This window comes from Arvicola amphibius, chromosome 6 (assembly GCF_903992535.2).
Source record: "Arvicola amphibius chromosome 6, mArvAmp1.2, whole genome shotgun sequence".
Taxonomy (NCBI): Eukaryota; Metazoa; Chordata; class Mammalia; order Rodentia; family Cricetidae; genus Arvicola; species Arvicola amphibius.
The window spans coordinates 139,778,643-139,799,234 of record NC_052052.2 but is presented as its reverse complement, the minus strand read 5'-3'; the positions used below and the strand labels follow the sequence as shown (position 1 = coordinate 139,799,234).

At 43.5% G+C, this 20,592-nt stretch overlaps 1 protein-coding gene across 6 annotated transcripts in view; it reads right to left on the bottom strand.

Moving 5' to 3' along the window:
- The window catches only part of Hivep1 (HIVEP zinc finger 1), a 141,010-nt gene that overhangs the window by 90,453 nt on the left and 29,965 nt on the right, over nt 1–20,592 (bottom strand). Inside the window, exon 1 of one of the 6 annotated variants that reach the window (XM_038333073.1) lies at nt 988–1,075. The exons of the other annotated variants lie outside the window; for them this stretch is intronic. Within the exon in view, the coding sequence (XP_038189001.1) occupies nt 988–1,051 (64 nt within the window). The 5' untranslated portion in view covers nt 1,052–1,075. Of the gene's footprint in view, nt 1–987; nt 1,076–20,592 lie in introns of those variants that run through there. 6 annotated transcript variants of the gene reach the window in all.

Genomic DNA, 20,592 nt, shown 5'->3' with positions numbered 1-20,592 from the left:
AGTCAACTCAGAAAGAGCTGTTACCAAATATTCAATAGAGAAGCATCCTTACAACCCTGAGCATGCTGGGAAATGTTACCAGTCACATGGTAGACTCTCCAGGACAGGAGGCCCACAGCTAAACAATGAAGCAGCAGACTAGCTGTCCTGCGGACTTCCTACCTGCACGTATTTGATAACAGGAAGGGAAGAAAACTTGAGATGCCCTCAAGTCCTTTCACATTGGATTGTGGGACCTACAAATGAGCAGCCAGGCCATCTTCTGACCATGGACTGTGGAAGAGGATAAGGGACTTGACTTTGAGGCAGTGGATTGCCAATCGGCTCAAACAGAAGACTCTCTTCAGCAATGAACCTATCTTCTGCACGACAGTAGCTCTGCTGATGGGAAAAACATATCAATAATAAAAATTATACAAAATTAGTATTTCAAATCTGCCTGCATTTCATTAATTATAAAAACAGCTACCTTCATGGACTTACTTAAAATGCAACGATTAAAATATCATTGTTGCATCAATCTCAAAGAATGTAAGAATGACTTGACAACAGAAAAATATATATCCACAATACAGACTCACAGAACAGATAGAGCAGAGCAAAACAAGGGTATTAAATCCCAACCTATTCACGATAAAACTGATCATTTCCAAAGCTACAGAAAGAATATCCCCAAGACATGAACTGCGCTCACTGTATGACTGTGGACTATGACAATATCCCCATTGAATTTAGTATTTTAACACTCTAGACATCTAGTACCAGAGAGGATCACATGCCAAAGCAGCTAAATTCTGGTATCACCACCACCAAAGCCAGAGTTGACACTCACATTGCCTCCTGGTGTACATTCTCCAGATCACGACAAAGGTTCTCTTCATTAGCACTTGTAGCCATCATACAGAAGTTTCAGCACCCAAATCCTCTGAGCTCCACCCATGTATCTCTCCCTCTCTACAACCTGATGTGTTTGTCTCCATAGGTTACCTGTTCCAAAATGCCACATAGCTGGATTCACAGTATGTAGCCATTTCAAGTTGGCATCTTCCATTCACCAATAGGTATTTGAGTATCTTCTTCATTTTTTCCCTTGCAAATAAGAATATATTTTATTTTGATCAAATTCACTCTTTACTACCACCCTCCAAGTCCTGGGTCTTTCTCTTCCTACCTTCTTTACAAAGCACACATACATGTGTGCATGTGTGTGTGCGCGTGCGTGCGTGTGTGTGTGTGTGTGTGTGTATGTGTGTGTGTGTGTGTGTAAATACATGGGGTCAAATTAATGTTGTCTGCAGGTACATGGGTATAGAGCTTTCCACTGTAGCAAGGGCAACACATTCCTGAAACTGCTCCAAGGTTTGGTCTAATCTCCCAGAATGACAGCCCGAGTCTTAACCTTGCATATGACTTCAGCAATCAGATGTGTAACAAAAGGCTCGTTTCTTCATGACTGTGCCATAGTGCAGTATAAGGATGCATGGTCCCCATTTGTATCTCACTGTGCCCTCTTACAAACAATAGTGGCTTAGAGAATGCCTGTCTTGTCTTGGGCTTTATGGACTAGACACACTGATGTTGGTCATTGTGGTGATTTTGGATAACTTGTTTAGTAAGCACAGACAGGCCTCGCAACCATCACAATGTCCTGCCTCAAATCCAGGATGCTGACAGAAATAACTCAATTTATACTCTGAAGTTTAATAGCTTCAAAAAATAGTTCAGTCCAGAAATCAAATATTCAAACAAAAGAATTAGTGATTGCTTGTTTTTCGTACTACATAGCTAACTTATTTTTCATTTTATTTTTATTTTGTGTATGGCTGCTTTGTCTGTATGTCTGTGCACCATGTGCATGCAGTGCCTGTGAAGGGCCGAAAACAGTGTCCAATTTCCTAAGACCAGCCGTACAGATGCTTGTGAGCCACCATGTGGATGCTGGGAACAGAACCCAGGTCCTCTGGAAGAGCAGCCGACGCTCTGAACCTCCAGCTCTCCACACTACATGCCTCTCATACATATCCCATGCTGTGTCTTCTGATTTGTGGCAACTCCTCAGATATAATCTCAGATTTTCTACTTTAATTACAAACAGCAATTCCAGCACTTCTGGGGCTGAGACGGGGGCAGTGAGCTTTAGACTTACTGGGGCTATACAAAGAGATACTTATTTGTAAATAAGTAAATGAATGAGTAATATATTTATTATCAAACAATTAACTTTTGGTGTGTGTGTATATTCGTACACATTGTGTGTCCATGCGTGTGGAGGCCAGAGGTACCACATCTTCCTCCATAGCTTTCCATCTTATCTTCAGAGACAGGGTCTCTAACTGAACCAGGTGCTCACCATTGGCTAGACTGGCTGGCCAATGAGCTCCAAGGATCAGCCTGAAGGCCTACTCCCCATACCTACCTCTTCTGCATGGGTGCTAGGTCCTTATGCTTGCAAGACCAGAACTTTACCAACTCCAACTAAGCCATCTCTCCAGCTCAAAAACAATTATTTTAATTAGTTTTTTTCTTTTCTCTCCAGATTTTTCAAATGTATATTCCATAGAACACTTTGGTTATCAGTGTTCATTGTAAGTATAATTCTATAACAATTTATGCAATTATCAAATATTACATCTTCCTAGAAGGCAGCAAGCACTGTACAATTTCCACCCTGCCCTACAGAGCAGCCCTAACACAGAGACAAGATCATGACAAGGGGAATAAAACATGGAGACAGAGGCAATAAGGATGGTGTTCAATGGAGATGCAGCCAGAAGTACAGTGCCTACCTAGAACGCATAAGGCCCTGGGCTCATCTCCAACTCTGCAAAGAGAAAACAGACACAACCCTAAATTTGTTATTTAAAATGGTGAATTTTTCTTGAAACTATTGCAGGATCAAAACAATAGCAGAATGAACAATCTTGAATTAGGTTTTAAAGGAGATGTTCAGACCCTGGAGATTGATCCTGGATGTACATGTTCTACCATGGAATCTAGCCCAGCCCCAAATAATCAAACTTCTAATGAAGAAGAAAAAGTATTTTTAATCAAAAAATACACTCCAATAAATCATAATTTTTAACTAGAGAAGGGAAAAAAAGACAAAGAACCCATAGTATCAAGTAGATACAATAGAAGCCATCTAATCACACAGCCAGTTACAACAGTCACGTGACAACACAGGGCAGTCATTGTTGTGGCATTGACAATACTCGTCACCAGTGATATTGAAGGGGAGCACTATAGAAATGCTTGGCATACCATGTCAGCTGTGCTGTGTATTCTACACCTTTACACTCATATAGTATGTGTAAATGTTCATGTCTAGATGTGCATGTAGCTACAGGAACACATATATAAACTACCATCACTAGCCGTTACTTCTAGGATACATTTATGAATGACTACTATTCTTTCAGCATAAAATCTTCAATATAATTCCTCCTACATCTACCCATGGAGGGAGGGAGGGACAGCATACTGTTCTTCCTAAGAGCATGAACTGTCATATCAAGCTAGTTTTTCACAGGATCCTCAGGCAAATGATTGAGGCAAGTATAACACTACAGAGAACTTCAGATTGCCACCAACACTGATAGATAAAGTAAATGGATTCAGAGTAGGCATGTTTTCTACACTGCTGAGAGCGATGAGCTGTGAAAGCAAGAAAGCTCTCAGCTCTCAAGGGTGGTTATCTCTACCTGAAACAGGGAAAGGCAAGATGACCCATTTTCCTGGTACTAGCCTTTGGGCACTCACATTTCAGCATGGAGTCACTGAAAATGTACACCCCCTCAATGCTCTTGTTCTAATGAGAGTCCTGATCAGAGGAAAGAATAATATTTCTCTTAAATAGGCAACAAGCACCATGCTGATATCAAGATGTCCATCCGAACTGCATTTGTGCCGAAGCTGAAAGCCACAGGTACCAGTATGGCTTCCTCCTACATTCCCATGGCCTTCCTCATTGCAGGGGAGCTGCTCAGGCTGAAAAAGGAAGCTCGCTGTCCCTTTCTCTCTAGACATACATCGGCTGAAGAAAGTACAACAGCACCCTACTGTCACCCTGCCTTCAGTCAAAACCTGGTTCTGCCCTTTCTAAGCTCCATGGAACCTCATCACTCCATGAACCAACGCTCCAGGCTTTAGATTTTTTTTTTATGCTTAGCACTTGGTGGACTCACTGGACTTCCCTTCCCATGATCCTCTCTTCCTCAATGTTCACATCCATCTGCTGCCACTGCTCTGACTTTTCACAGACCTGATAACAGGAAGCCCAAGTGTCAAACGAGCCAAAAACTGGTGATCAGAGTATGACTTTGAAGATTGAGTACAATCTGGCTAGACAGAACACAAATATGCCTGTGCGCATGGCACATCACAGACCAGGAGCCATCGGCCTTGCCTCTCACACACTTGGTTCTGAAACATCAAATACTTCTTCTATGCTTCAAAGGACACGGGGTTAAAGCAGCTGCACAGAAAGTCTAATGATCTGGGGAAAAGTAAACCGTGGAGTGGGTGGGTAATGGAGAAGCAGCTCAGTGGCTAAGAGCACGAACAGTTCTTGCAGAAGACTGAGGTTGGTTCCTAGCGCCCATGTCAGGTGGCTCACAGCCACCTGTAACTTCAGTCCCGGGGCATCTGATAACTCTGACCTCCTTGGGCGTGCAAGTGTGCATGTACGTGAATGCACACACAGACACACGGAAAAATAAAAATGAAGTAAGTCTTCACAGATAAACCCTGTCTCAAAAAAATAAAAAAAAGAAGGAATGAAGGAAGGAAAGAAAAAGAAAAAACTCTCTAAGCTATGAACTACAAAGACTTGCCCAAGCCCAGCTATAGGAAATGAACGGCTTTTCTAATAAGAAAAAAAAAATGTTTTTTCAAAGATGTGGTGGTGAAATTTGTACTCTTACCCCCGCCTCCAAAGTCAAGTTTCCTGAGCCCAGGTCTTCTCAGGGGAACATTCCCAGGCATTTCAGCACCAAAGGCTACAGCATAGCACTGGCTGCTACTAAGGCAGAAATAGTTACCAAGTGACTCTGTTGGAAGGGATCCCTTGTGCTGAGCTTCAGAACAAGAGAAGTGAGCGCGCTGCGGTGACATAGTCCAGTGAGCATGACAAGGGTGTGCACCAGGATAACTGGGGCTCATTTCTGGTTCCTGACAAAGAAAGGTATCTTAGGTTTGCTTCAAAAGATGGTTCTGATTTCTGAGATAACTGATGTGCCACAGAAGACACATAATGCTATGAGCACCTGCCACTGTCTCAGAAATGTTAACTTTTTAAAACTGATCAGATAATATCACAAGCACAGAGATCAGATAACTGGACTTGCTTCATATACAATAGGCATGTAATAATGTTCATATTTTAAATATTAAAACCCTCAATGGTGATAAGGCGCTGCACAAAGCCACCTGAGGTCCTGCCACATACTTCCCATGCTCTGCAGAAGCTGCACGTCATTTCTTAGGTATGTGTCGGCAGTGATTAATGCAAACTAAGAGAACACACTCTTTATCTCCATGGGTAAGCTCTATCTCTGGTTCCACCTGAAGGACATTTCTTTATTCATCCCAAGCTAGGCACAAACCAGCATCAGCAATCTCCAGAGTCTGCTCTCAGCCTAGAGGCCTGCTCAAGCCGGCTGCACCAGTTGTTGAGCTCTGGTTCTCCAGGGTAAACCGCCTCTCGGTGCACCTCCTCATTTGGAAAGTCCCCACACAGGGCTTGAACTCATTCTGAAACCAGAGACAGCACTTCCTCCTACCACTCATCTGGGCCAGCATATGTGAAAGGACCGCTTTTCAGAAAGTTGCAGGGCTCTCTCCTAGGACTGCTGCAGTATCATTACAGGCAAATGTAACTACGGGGGAGGCGGGGCACTGGGAAGCAGCTCATGAAGAGTTTACAAAAGTTAAAAAGTAACAACAAAGGCTTCTATGCCTCTTCACAATTTTAGCCATATCCAGTCATGTATGACCCTTTCCCATAATTCCTCTCTGCCTAGAGAGAAAGAGCATCTTGAGTGTGCATGCTAGTACACAAATGTAGCTAGAGAGGTTTCCTCCTCATTAAATATGAAACACATACAGAGAAAAAGATATAACATATATATAAAGATATAACATAAAATAAAACAGCCCAGTTATATTTTACCTGTGAAGCCAGCATATCTGTTTGCATACACACATACATACATACACAAATTAAAGACAAAAATAATTTTTAAAAAAAGCCAGATGTAGATTTACACCATGGGTAATCCCACCACTTTTAAAGGTGAGGCAGGTGGGTCAGAAATGAAAGGCAGTTCCAGAGTAAGCTAGGCTATGGAATGCAACCTTTCTCAAAATGTATTTATCATTTACTCCACAAAAAAAAGAAAGAAAAGAAAGAAAGAAAATAAGCAACAAATTTTAAGTGGACACATACTGGAGAGGAAAAACAGAAGATGGAAGCTAGTTTCCCTAGCAATATTTTGTTTTCTAGATTATACTTTGAACCATGTAAGTATCTTAAAGAATTATAAAATGGATTTAAAATGATTTCAAGCAACAACAACAACAAAGAGGCATTATGTGTTAAATTGTAACATAAACAAAAGGATGGGCAGGTAACAGCAGAATATTAAAATACATTAGTGACTGAGTCGACCCATCATGCTAGGCCTCACTAGGAACAAACTGTTCTTTGGAGAAAAAGGAGATGGAGCTGTAAGACCAGAAGTTGAGGAGGGGAGGGCAGCAGAGGCAGACAAGAACCAAACAAAGCCGGGCGGTGGTGGCGCACGCCTTTAATCCCAGAACTTGGGAGGCAGAGGCAGGCGGATCTCTGTGAGTTCGAGACCAGCCTGGTCTACAAGAGCTAGCTCCAGGACAGGCTCTAAAGCTGCAGAGAAACCCTGTCTCAAAAAAACCAAAAAAAAAAAAAAAACAAAAAACAAAAAACAAAAAACAAGCAAGCCCAGAAACAGCAGCAACCAGGAGCCATGCACCCAGCAGACACAGCCTGCCCACAGCACCAGTCAGCTTTAATCTTAATGTCCATGAGCTGCAGACGTCAAAGCCCTCCTTATTCACAAATGAGAGCACCGGTGCTTAACAGTGTATACAGAGGTAAAACCCGGAGCCTCACCATGGTTTGTTCTTGCTAGGGTGGCTGATGCAGAACGCCTTAGCTTTCAGCAGGTAGTGTGGTCCACAGAAGGAAGGACAGGCTGAGTCCCAGGCTGAGCCTACTGACCCAACCCACAACACAGCATCTCCTGAGCCTAGCAAAACCAGGTTCCAACCTTCTAGTGGTGAAAACCTTCTGCCTTCCCTCCCTCATTTAATGATACAAACCAATTCATCAAATTCCAACTCTATAAGTGACATCTAAGAGAAGCAAAATGTCACAAAAGAAACATTTCCTCATTGCAAAGTAAAAACTATTGAAGTCTCAAATAATGCACTCTCAAAAAGTGATGCACATTTACTAAACAACTCAACTTTGCCAGAGAAAAATAAGTCATTAGCTAGGAATCCACTAATTGAATGTCTGTAAATAACTTCAAGTTACTTGTAGGTCATCTCTTTCCCTTCCCTTCTACCCACCCATAAGAAGCATCATCATCATCAGAGTCAGCCAACTGAAAGATACCTTTTTCGCTACTTGTGATACCTGTTATAAGTAATGGGAGACCGAAGCATCCAAGGCGTTAGATTTCAAAACTGAAGCCATTCAAACGAGTTATGGCTTACGGCAAAATTATCATCAGGATGACACAGAACTCAAAACCCCACACTGGTACCCCGAGCTCTGAAACACCCAGCAGCCAGAGCTGAGAGGGAGTTAAGAGCTGCCATAGGGTGCACATGATAATCCATCTCGGAGGAGGGAGGGGAAGGCTGGATGCCAATATGAGGGTGTGGACCAGCATATCCTTCCACCTTCAAGAGAAGCAAGGACTCCCACGATAAATTCACTAAACTGCTGCACTCTAAAAAGATCTCTACACTTTGGTACTGATCAGTAGTACTCACGTTCTTGGATGCCCTGAAACTAAAACAGATGCTATGACTATAACTAGGCGGAGAGAAGAAGCTGCCTCCTCCCCCACACGTGCACATCCACTCACGGCTATCCTGCTCCCCGGGTACCTGGAGCTGGTCAGACTCCACGGTCTAAGTTCGCACAGCACAGTGAACAGTTTCTACATTCTACATTACTAACACACACCAAAGTGTACCGAGCAGTCAACACGCTCACTGCACAACACTCCACATGATACAGCTTGATTTCTTTACTTGAATTCAGCAGACTGGTGACAATCACACACACACACACACACACACACACACACACTCACACACACACACACACTCACACGCACACACACACATACTCTCTCTCTCTCTCACACACACACACACACACACACACACACACACACGAATGCATATAAGGGACAGCATCGCCACTGTGTTCAGAGATGAGCCAGAACTGAAGATGTCACAAAACAAGTTGATATCAAGTCAGAAACACTGAGGACCATGTTTCCTAAATAATGTTCAAAACGAAAATGCCTGGTTTCAGTCCCTAAAGCCGTTCAAATGAACCAAAATGGCACTTTTTTCTTTAATATTTTTTTGTTTTGGGTTGGCTTGCTGAGACAGACTTACTATGCAGCACAAGCTGGCCTCAAACTGCCAAGTAATGGCATTATAGGTGTGGCTTAGCAATCCAGTCTACACAGACAGTTTTAAAAAACAAACAATGCATCTTGGAACTTAACATCAGATTTCCAAATAGTACGTATCCGGGTACCATTATCACTAGGTTGGCTTTGCATGTGTATAAACATCCCAGGAATCACAAAAAACAACTTGATTACATTTACAAAAAAGCCAAACGGTAAGCTCTGACTGCAAAGCCAGTGTTTGCAGAGCTGGCATACTAGCGATGGAGACCATCTCTTCTCAGTATTGACATCCTGTGATACCTAAGAAGCAAGGCCCTTTACTCAGGCACTGCCTCCTTTCTTTATCTAAAATGTCAGTGCAGGAGACCTCTAGAATATGCTGTGTTCACGTACACCCTTGAGGGCCTCCCACAGTCAGCCTCAAACTCCACTATGACCCATTTGCTCTATGCTTGAATCCCCTGGCTCCTAAAACTCAAAGAAGGCTGAAGAATTGGATACAATGGAGACGCCTAGCTAAAGGAAAGCCTAGAAATGTCTATGGGCAAAACAATGTTAGACAGTTGTTCCAGGCTGTGTAGAGTCAAGCACAAGGATCCCTTAAGATCTCTGGCTTGGTCCAAAACTAGATGCTGCTCAGTGCTCACCTGTGAAGGGAAGAGGCCACTGCTCCAAGTGGACACATGACATGAGCCTCACACCAGGGGCTATGTTTTTTCCAGACTGATGGGGAAACTGATCATGTCTGCTGAGTAACAGTTCTGGCCGTGGGAGCTGGAACAAGTCACCAGGCTATCTAGGGCTGCTCACTTTAAACTATCTCCCAGCATGCTGAGGACTGCTAGGCAGCAGCACCTGTGACAATACCCATCCTGGAGCCTGTCAAAAAGTCAGTTAGACATTCAGTTACATCAGTTTCTTCCCTGTCCCCAAGGATGCTTTCCCAAAACACTACTGCACCTGCTGGAAAAGTGAGCAACCCCGAGTCCTCTAACCAGGGCCTAGCAAAGTGCCTCCCATTGGGTAAAACCATGCAGCCCTTCTATACCCTGGCCTGGAGCCATAAAGGCCTCACTTCAACACCTAAAATTAAAACTCACAGCCTACACCTTAGGCATTCCAAACTGTGTCATTCTCACTGATTTATAAACTGCGGCTAACCCTCTTTGCATGGTCCGTCCGAAGCTTATACAGTGCAGCAGCAGCAAGAAGTGTAGGGTGCGGAGACCAGACAGCAAGAACACTCACTACCGCCACCCCTGCTCTGACAGCCACTGACTGAGGACCGAAAGCTTCCAACAACTACAGACCAACATGCCGCAGGATGCTTTTTTTTTTTTTTTAAATGAAAATAAGCCTCCAAATGAGAACTGAGTCACTGGGAGAGCCCCCCTGATAACCACTGGGGAGGGGTGCTTCACACAAGATAGGCAATGCTCATCTGAGAGTCACATGCCTTCATAAAAAAGAAATTTCAAGGACTAACATACAGACTACTTGCCAGCTCCCAACAGGTAAATGTAGAAGGCAGCTGTAAGCCAGGCCTCCCCGCATTTGGAAACAGGACCCCACTTTTATCAGATGAGTCGGCAGCACCACCGTTGTGGTGGAGAGCATTTTCATAGGTATGCGCTGTTGAAATTATAATGTTTTAATTGTTAATGAATTAGGTTTGAGATGTGTTATAAAAAGGTGTTTATGTGCTACACACCTCGCTAGCAATCCCTCTCCGATCATCACCACCAGCAAAGATCCCCTTAACTCAGATGGGTACCCTTCATTACCACACGTTTGCACGATGTAAATTTACTCTAGAAATTAATGGACCAGCTCCAGGTCCTGCTGCTGTTTCAGGTACCACCATCCTCAGTGTGCTCCACTGGGCCAGGCTTCCACCCTGACAGCACCCATGTGAATACATCCAGCCCATGAACTCCGCCTCGCCCCGGCCCCCGATTTGAAGTCTACAAGGATTTGTTTGGGGTTTTTTGGTTATTTTTTAACATTCTTTTTTATTTATTCTTTGTGTCCTTCATATTATGCATCTCCATCCCATTCGTTTCCCAGTCCTTTTGTATCCACCCTGCCCTTGCAACCTCTCCCATTCCAAGTAAAATCAATAAAATTAAAAAAAAAAAGAAAGAAAGAAAACTAAATTTCATCATGGAAGCTGTAGGGTGACGTGGTCAGTCACACAATAAACCTTTTATCCATATGTCTTTACTTGCAAGTGTTTGTTGCAAGTAAAGTCTGGTTCGAGGCCTCTGGTTTCTACTACACTAGCAAGGCTGGGCACTCACTAGAACTCCTCTAGCTTATTCAGTTATTGCCCTGTGTTGTGGAGGTCCTGCAGCTTTGGGTCTGTGGGCCCAGCCCCTTCACATGCTCCACAGATCACAGGTGGATGCTGGGATGGGCCAACTCATGACCCTGGTTCCGGGTCTGGGTGGTAGCAGGGTTGGTCAGTCTGGCAGCTCTCCCGTGAGCTCTGCTGTGTTGCCCTGGCTAGTTCACCCCTTGGAGCAAGGGGCAGGGCCGGCTCTCCCACCTTTATGTCTTCAGGTCGGTTCTCCCGTATATACACCTTCAGGGCCGGCTCTACTGGGTTGTCCAGGCATGGGGTAGAGGCCACTCTTTGGGGATAGGGGCGGCTCCCTCCCTCTTACAGCCTCAGGGCCAGTTCTCCCACCTGCCTCAGGCGCTGGTGGAAGCAAGGAGATTTCTCCTTCACCCATGCTGCCACCTGATAGGTGAGTAATGGGGACAGCTCTCCCATGCTCACATTTTCAGGGCTGACTAGCCCACTCCTCCACCAATGGGGTCAGCTCTGTCATGCTGTCCAGGTGAGGTACAAGGCCTGTTCTTCTGAGTGTTGTGGCTGGTAGGGAACAGGGGCAGGCAGCTCTCCTGCTCATATGACCTCAGGGTCAGCTGGTCAACACCCCTATGCCCATGCTGACCAAGTCTCCCAAATTCACCCGCTTTCCACCCACCCCCGACCCAGCCAATATGTTCAGCTCTACTGTGCTGCCAAGGTGAGGTACAGGGTCTGCTTTCCCGAGTGCTGCAGCTGGTAAGGGAGAGGGTCAGCCCTCACCCACCACAGGCAGCAAGGGTGCCCTCACCCCCACAACCACATGGCATATGGAGGGGGGTGGCGAGTTATCCCTCTCTGACACCTCAGGGCTCTCTCACCCACTGCTCTGCCAACAGGGTCAGCTCTACTGTGCTGCCCAGGCAAAGAACAGGGCCCGCTGTCCTGAGCACTGCAGCTCAGTCCATGAACTATTAAAAGAAACATACAAATACAAACATTTGCTCTGGTATGTCAACATAAAACTCAAATTTCCATTTTCTCTTAGCTTAATCTGACATTTTGAAAGCCATTGCTTAATGTGTAGAACACAGTGTTCTCTCTCTCCATCCTTGCAGCAAACTCTTGGTCCTTCTAAGACCCAGCTGCCACCTGCTGCTTCAATGGCCATGGATCTGCGTGGATCATGCATATTCACTGGGATAAGCATGCTTCTGATAAAGTAATGTATGAATAAAACTGCTTAAGACTAGAGCTCAGGCCAGAGCCAAGATGCACACAGAGCCTCATCATGTAGCTCTGATCTCAACGTCTGCTGCTCTCGGCAGCTTATCTAAGTAGTCTTGAGCCTGTGAAACAGGAAATACACACAAAACCTACGAGATGGCAAAGTAAACATGGCTTCACAGATGGATCAGAGGCAACGGAAGCAGTGAGGGCTCCAACACGACCATGGTGGAGAAGTTAGTGGCAGGCTGAGGACTTCCTCGGGAACCTGACTGCAGACTTTCAGGGAAACCAACAGAACAATGGGAGGGGACAGTGGCAAAGCTTCCCAGGGGACCCTCCTGCATCCCACCACATTCCTAATCACAATGCTACTCCAGCAAAATTCAACTAGTTGTTTTATTATTTACCAACTGGGAAATATTTTCTTAGAAAAAAAAATCATACAATTGGTCAGCTCATTAGTCCCATAGAATTAGTCAAAATAATACTCATTATAAAGTATTTTCATTCATGAAGCTAAAACCCCATTTTTCACGGCCACCACTTACTATAATATGGTGCCGAGGAAGCAGGCCCGTCAGACAGCGCTGACTGGAACACTGAAAACAACTGTCTACTATTGGATGTTCCAAGTGTCCATAAATACCCCTGCCCTATCCTGCACTCATACCCCGCTCCTCTTCTCAGGTTAAGCACACTCTCCCAGCAGCTCCGAGACCTGCCTCACAGGTTACTGTGGCAAGCAATGCTCTGGGAATTTCCGATCAAAACAAACACTACAGTGACACGGGCATTCAGGAACAAACACCAGAGTCACCAGAAATTCCAGGAAGCCGGAGATAATCTCTCCACACACAGTCAAAGTGCGATTTACAACCCAGCAAAGGGCGTGATTGGGCAAGCAGCATCCAGAGAGCTGAGGCCTTCCAGGAAATGGGAAGTGCTGTCACATGACACTCCTGTGCACATAAACACGCCACACATCTGCCCAGCTGATCAGCTGATAAAGACAGGTGATAAAACTAGAAACGTCAGAATCAAAACACAGGGAATTTAATGGAAAGATAAGAAATTTTTAAGTAGATAATGAAGACAAATCTATGCCTTTTAGAATTTAATGCTCACTTAGAAACTACTGTTGGTAATATTGGTACAGCAATACTAATGTTAATACCGATCAACTAGGAATGAAAGTATACACTAGACGTTTCTACATGGCAACCGGGTCAATGACCTCCTGTTTCGTGAATGTTCCTGACAAATGGGCTGTATCTACTTACTTCACAATAGACTTAAGTATAAAAGATATGAAATCTTAAACACAAAATTAATCATTAAATTCAAGGCCTCTCCATACAATCTATAATTTGATGTAGCCCTGAAAGGAGGGAGAAAGTACTAAAAGCTAAGATATGATGCAGTATAAGAAACTGCTGCAGAGTCAAGAAGTTGTTTAGAATCTATGCTAAGTACTAGAAGAAACAAACAAGTTACAAGTTTTAGAAGAATATGTAGGCAATTGCATAATCAGGACAAGAAATACACTGACAATACATATGATATGTATGTATGTATCTTCTGTATAATAAAAATGTACCATAAAGAAAACTAGAACGTAGGCTGGGAGAGTCACCGAGAAACAGTGAAGTGCCTCTGAGGGAAGGCCCCCCCTGCAAACTGGTGGAAAGCCACCAGCAAGACAAGCCATACACAGGCAACACTCAGAGAGTCAAGAATGAGCAGACTATTCCAGCTACGGGTAAATACAAGCAAGACACCATCTCTGACCTAACCCAATATAAAACTGTGAGGCTCAGGTAAGTAGAAAGAGGTGCCATTGACAATGGCTGATCTCGTGGACTAAAGGACAAATTTGAGTGGGTAGGGGAAAGTGGGTGGATCAGGGAGCAGATGGGGGATGGAGGTAAATATGATCAGCCCATCGTACAAAGTTCTCAAAGAATAAAAAATGGGAGACAACAACAATAAAAGCTAGCTGCGGACTAGGGAGATGGCTCAGAGAGTGAATTGCTTGCCACGATGTGTGAAGACCTGAGTGCAAATCCCCAGAGCTGATGCAGAAGCCAGATGTGTTAAAGTGCACTTTAATCCCAGAGGTCCTATACTGAGATGGGAGGTAGGCACACGGAAGAATCCCTGAAGTTTGTAGGCCAAGTTGGCCTGGCATATGCAGCATTGAATATCAAAAAGGTTCTGTGTCAAGCAAGGTAGGCGAGGGTGACACCCAAAGTCCTATGACCTCCACATCATGTCACTGCATGCCTGCACTCACTCACACACATGAATACACATGCAGGAAAACAAGAGGGAGCGAGGGAGAGAGCAAGGGAGTTATTTTTCCTAAAACTAACAGTCTGGTGCATTTTGCCTCAGTAAGTACAGTGTGAAGACCCTGTCCTGTTAAAATAAAGGCGTATGTGTACTAACAGAAGGTGGCAGGGAGGAAGGTGGGGGGGGGGGGGCATGAGACCAGGGAGATGGTGGGAAGCTAAGAAAGAATGTACACAGTATTTACGATAGGCTGGAATTTGTCTGTATGAAGTACGGCACCATGTAAAAGGCACATGTTGACTTTTTAAATCAACTAATTTATGTGCACTTAAGAATCCTATAACCATTAAATAAATTAACTCCTAAGTGAGGTGCTCTAGCGAGCACTTTCAGAGTCCTGGAAGTTTCTTTAAGGAAGTCTATCAAACATCTGAAGTAGTCGTAACCCTTTTCCAGTGTTGCTCCCTCGCGTAGAGGAGCAAGACTTCACAGTTCCCCAGCAGCTCTGCTTTGTCACATGTTGTGCTAAAATACGATGGACTCTTATTTTCTGGATTTTATTTTTATTTTACTTGAAATGGTTTATTTGTCTAATGAATTGCACAGCAGAATGTAGCTATCATACACATCTCTGTAACCTTTTATATTGCTTTGCATTTACTGAATCTCAGCTTGAGGGACAGTTTTCTGGTCAAATTAAGTACTTCCAGACATTTATTTCAAATACTTTTAATTTTTTTTTTTTTGCTTTATTCTATGGCTCAAGATATAATCTTGGCAACTGTATGATGGAAGCTTGAATAAAGCATATTCTGTTGATTCTTCAAAAAAAAAGGCATAAGAATATGAATAGAGTGGGAAAGCCAACTCAAGTGAAGGGCTTGCCATTCAAGCATGAGGGCCTGAGTTCTATTCCTAGGATCCACATAACAGGACAGTCAGATAAGGAAACGCACATTTGCAAGCCCAGCACGGAAAAGAGGACAGAGTCTAACCACTGGGGCTCGGTGGCCAGCCAGACTAGTCTATTTCAAGTTCTAGACCAGCAAGAGAATCTACCTCATAAAACACATAAAACAGACAAATAAAATCCAATAGACAATGCCAAGGAATGACACCCAAGAACATAAGATTGCCCTCTGTCCTTCCCATGCATGCACATATTTATGCATACATACTATATACATGCACACATAAAAGATGAATAAATAGAATAATATATCAAAATTATTACTACAGAGGCAATTAAAAAATTATTTTGTTCTACCAAGGAAACAGATGAACAAACCAGGTATTTTTGTAATACAAATTCCTATACCTACTATCTATACATGTATGTATGTATGTATAGAGCTGTAACAAGTCCATACCAAGGTCTAGCATGAGACAAAGTAAAAGGTAATTATACAGCAGGCCATCCTTGCGCAAAATAGTAATTAGCAATCTGCGTTCTCTCTAGATACTTAGCTTTCTAAAAAACAAAGATACAGAAGATGAAGCTGCCATTTGCAGCTCAGGAAACACCAGGTGAGGAACAGACATCATATCTATGGCCTCTCAACTGGATGCTTTTTCCAGGTAATTGAAATAGGAAACCCCTTTCTGCCTCTTTAAGGGGCTGCCCCTCAGCCCGCCCCTTTCAAGAGCTAAGCTCTGAGTTGGCATTGCTGAAACATCACCTGAAGAAACTGACTAGAAGCTACTTGAATACCACATTCTACTCTATCTGTTCCCATAGAACCGAGAGAAAGAGAGCACAATCTTGCTATGTTTGCATAATTTTGCTGAACGCGATTCAAGCTTTATTGATACCATAACTCAGGCAAGTCCACAGAATGCACAGCTGGAACAAGAAAATCCAAGCCGTCATCACTTCTGTCTAACGGTGACCAAAGAAACTTCTCTCCAAAGGAAACTGTTTGGGGGGTACATGGGCCTCTGAGGCAGGAAATCCCCCCTTGCCAACATCTCTCTAGACAGCTTGACGGCCATGCTCTGGAAGCAGGAAACAGCCATTCACTTTATCATAGGACAGTAGCACATGGAGAAAAGGTCCAAACCCAGCAGAGCTTGCACCACGATTCTTCCACAAGAAAAATAGCATCCTACAAAAAAAAAAAAAAATTAAAAAAACCCTACCTTTTCAAACATATTACCTATTTCTGTGATCTGTGGCCTTTCAAAGGCAATCCTGTAAAAAGAGACTGAACTTTCATTTCTGATCATTCAGACCCCCCCAAAAAAATCACACAAAATTATTTTATTATTAAATTAATTATAACACTGTTTAGCCAATGGCTCAGATGTATTCCTAGCAAGCCCTTACATCTTAAATTAACCCATTTCTATTCATCTATGTATTGCCATGAGGCTGTGGCCTACCGGTAAGGCTCTGTTGTACTTCTCCTTCGGTAGCTACATGATGTCTGCCTGATTCTGCCTTCTTTCTCCTGCATTCAGTTCAGTTTTCCCACCTAGCTCTATTCTATCCTGTCATAGGCCAAAGCAGCTTCTTTATTAACCAATGGTAATAAAACATATCCACAGCATACAGAGAGGGATCCCACATCACAATCCTGCACAACAAAAGGGAATTCTTCAGAATTTAATTCTTCTCAGTAAGGCAGAAATTCAATTTCAACAATTACTTTTTCTCCACAAAGAGCGGCTACAACAAAAAGGGTGAAAAGTATTGGTCTAGGACCTACTTTAGGGCAGAGCTACATCTCCCCTTTGGGGTGCTCTGACTGAAGGCCTCATCCAGCCTCCACAGGCATGTGTAGTACACAGAAATACATCCCAGCACAAAGCACGAATTAAGCAACAGATTCCTGAAGTGACGCTGCTAATGGTTAACAGATAACTAAGCTTGGCCACTGCACACCAATACTTTCAAAACACTAAGAAAGAAAGAAAGAAAGAAAGAAAGAAAGAAAGAAAGAAGGAAGGAAGGAAGGAAGGAAGGAAGGAAGGAAGGAAGGAAGGAAGGAAGGAAGGAAGGAAGAAAGGAAGTCCAGGCTACCAAGACCATCCTTTAAGATGCCTGAACTCAAAATACTCTCTATCCTGGCCATGAAATGTAGTTCACTCCCAAGGACCTGAGGCTATGTTGTTAGGACGCAGTGGGGACGGAGAAAGCTGCCGGGAGCGGGAGCTGCTCCTTGAGCAGCGCCCCCTCCTGTTAGCTAATCACAGCAATCCTCTTGTTCCAACAGTCACATCCCAAGACAGTAAACATGTTATGACATGACTTCTCCAAGGTTGAAAACCACTTGCGTTTTCTGCACTAAGAAAAGTTATAAAAACCTGTGTTTTTCGCTCCAGTAAGAGAATAACACAACCTAAACTAGTGGCTCGTGCCTGTGATTCCAGTACTCAGGACAGGTAGGTAATGGTTTAGAACACCAATTGCTCTTCCATAGGACCTAGGTTTGATTCCCAGCACCCACATAGCAGCTCACAATCATTTGTAACTCTAGTTCCAGGGAACCTGACGATCTCTTCCAGGATCCTTGGGCACAGGCATACACATGGTATACAGACATGCACGTAGACAAAAGATCCATACAGAAAAATAAAATTTAAATTTAAAATAATTATTAAAAATGAAAAATATTTGGACTGTGTTTCCTGTGGACAGAAGTAAATGCAGAGACTCATGGATGAGATACTGAGACTAAATGACAAATGAACGCTCACTTGGTCCTAAGAAGACATTTATATCATCTCTTCTAAGACTCAAGGAACACATGGAGGGGGGAATAGGAAAAAATGTAAGAGCTGGGAGATAAGGAGGGCCATGAAATGCATTCTGGGTTAGCAAGAGGGTTGAAATCATGAAGTCATAACAACTGCAGGCGCCTGCAGGAGAACAGGGGCGCAAAAGCCAGGCAAGGGGGCTGGGGTTAGCTCAGTGGTATAGCACATGCCTAGAAAGTGAGAAGCCCAGGGTTTGACGCCAGTATCCAAATATACCATGGCTCAGGGAGCTCCATCCCTCACTGATAAACTATTTAGTACTATTTAATCTTTTTAGAAAAGATTCAGGGAAAAGGGGAGTCACCACTTTCAGACATGTACCCACCACGGACTGCTCCAGGCTCCAGTGGATTATTCTCAATCCAATGGTCACACATATGGCTCTAGTTAAACTAAATGGGTCACAGCTCACACCAGTCATAAGTACCTGCATAAGACCAGAGTCAAGCCAGCCAAAATTCCTGCCTAGATGGAGAAGTTGTTCTCCAGGCCCCGTTTCTTACTGCAAGCTATTGGCAGCTAGGAGCTGCTGGTGAAGGGAAAAATCATTATTTTTTATATCACCACTGGTAGATTTCTCAAGGTCCAATGAGTGCCCCCCCCCCCCGGTATACAAACATATGGACAGCACTAACAGCACTTAGTGGATTGTCACAAAAGAAGAGAGGACATAAAGCTGGGGGGGGGGGGGAGCAGTGTTGGAGGGACTTGGAGAGAGCTGAAGGGGAGAAATGGAGAAATGAAAGATAGGATGTTTTATATATACATACTATCAAGTTCTCAAAACACGAAAAACTAATACAAAAACTGAAAAAAATAAATTAAGAAAAGATATGAATCTGGGAAAGAAAAGTGTGATAGAGAATAAGGCATTATTGGGACGACAGAAATAACAGGATGGGGGAATAATCAGAGTATTATATACATGCATGAAATTGTCAAAGAACTAGCAACATTTTGTTTTTGTTTCTCAAGACAGGGTTTCTCTGTAGCTTTGGAATCTTTCCTGGAACTTGCTCCCTAGACCAGACTGGCCTTGAACTCACAGAGATCTGCCTGCCTCTGTCTCCCAATCACTGATATTAAAGGCATATACCACCACTGCCCAGCGAACTAATAACTCTTTAAATATGTATGAAAAAGAAATAACGTAAAAACCTTAGACTTCAAAGAGGGGACGCACTTCGACCTTCTGCTGAAGGTTTCAAAGTGCATCTTACAGACTTGACTGCCAGCTTTCTAGCTGATTTTTCTTTATAAAGACTTTATCATTTTGGCATGGAAAAATAGCTACATTATAGTATTCTATCAATCCTTTCTGTTGTGCAATGCTACACATAGGAATAAATGTACATGTAAACAGACAGAGCTCTTTAATTTTAGCCAAGCCACCTGTGCGGCCCCACCTTCATAGACACAGGTGTATACTGGCACCCCAAGCCCATCTTCCGCCTGCTGTAGTCACTGGCTTCATGCTCCCAGCTGACCACTTTGCTGCTTTTACAGAGATCACGTCCTGGCTTTTTAAATCATTTTGCTACTCAAGCATTCATTCCCACACATCATCACTGCTAGATTCTGTCTGCCCTAGATGTGCGTGCATGGAGTCACAGTGCACAGTCCTCCATGTCAGTTTAGTTAGCCAAGTCTGCCCACTGTGTCCCAGTGACCACTTATCCACTCTGTGTCCCGGCAGTCTGCATCCAGCTTCCTCTGGACACCAGAATTCCCTCGCAACGCATCCATGCTGTGGTGTACAGCAGAACTTTGCCTTTTTCCCCTAAACTGTACCCTTTGTATAATCAAACAGTATATAAATCATGTATCAATGTATTGACCCATCCTCCTGCTGGTGGATGTTTGGGTTGCTGTCAGAGTCTACATATCCAGTCAAGTTGCTACAACACGTTTGAAAGAAGCAGCATTGACCCACCAACTCTGCTTTCCTCGCTTTTCCTACAGAGAAAGTACAGTTTCAAAAGCCCCGAAACCAATAAATGATTTACTATATTTAAGTAAACATATTTTAATATACATATAATCTGCATTTCTTTATAAACATCAGAACAAAATCAAGAACCAGATTAACAATTCTTCACAGTTTTGTGTCTTAAACAGAGAACATAAATCTTTTCTTAGTCTTCAAGAAAGTTCTGCTTCAGTGAACACTAAGAGATCTGTACTTCCTCACAGAAATGCAATGCCCCAAACACAGCACAGTCTCTTCAAACAGCGAAGCCACGTTCCTCTAGATCAAAGGTCCTTGAGGGCTCTGATGAAAGGACCATTCCCCTCTGAAGG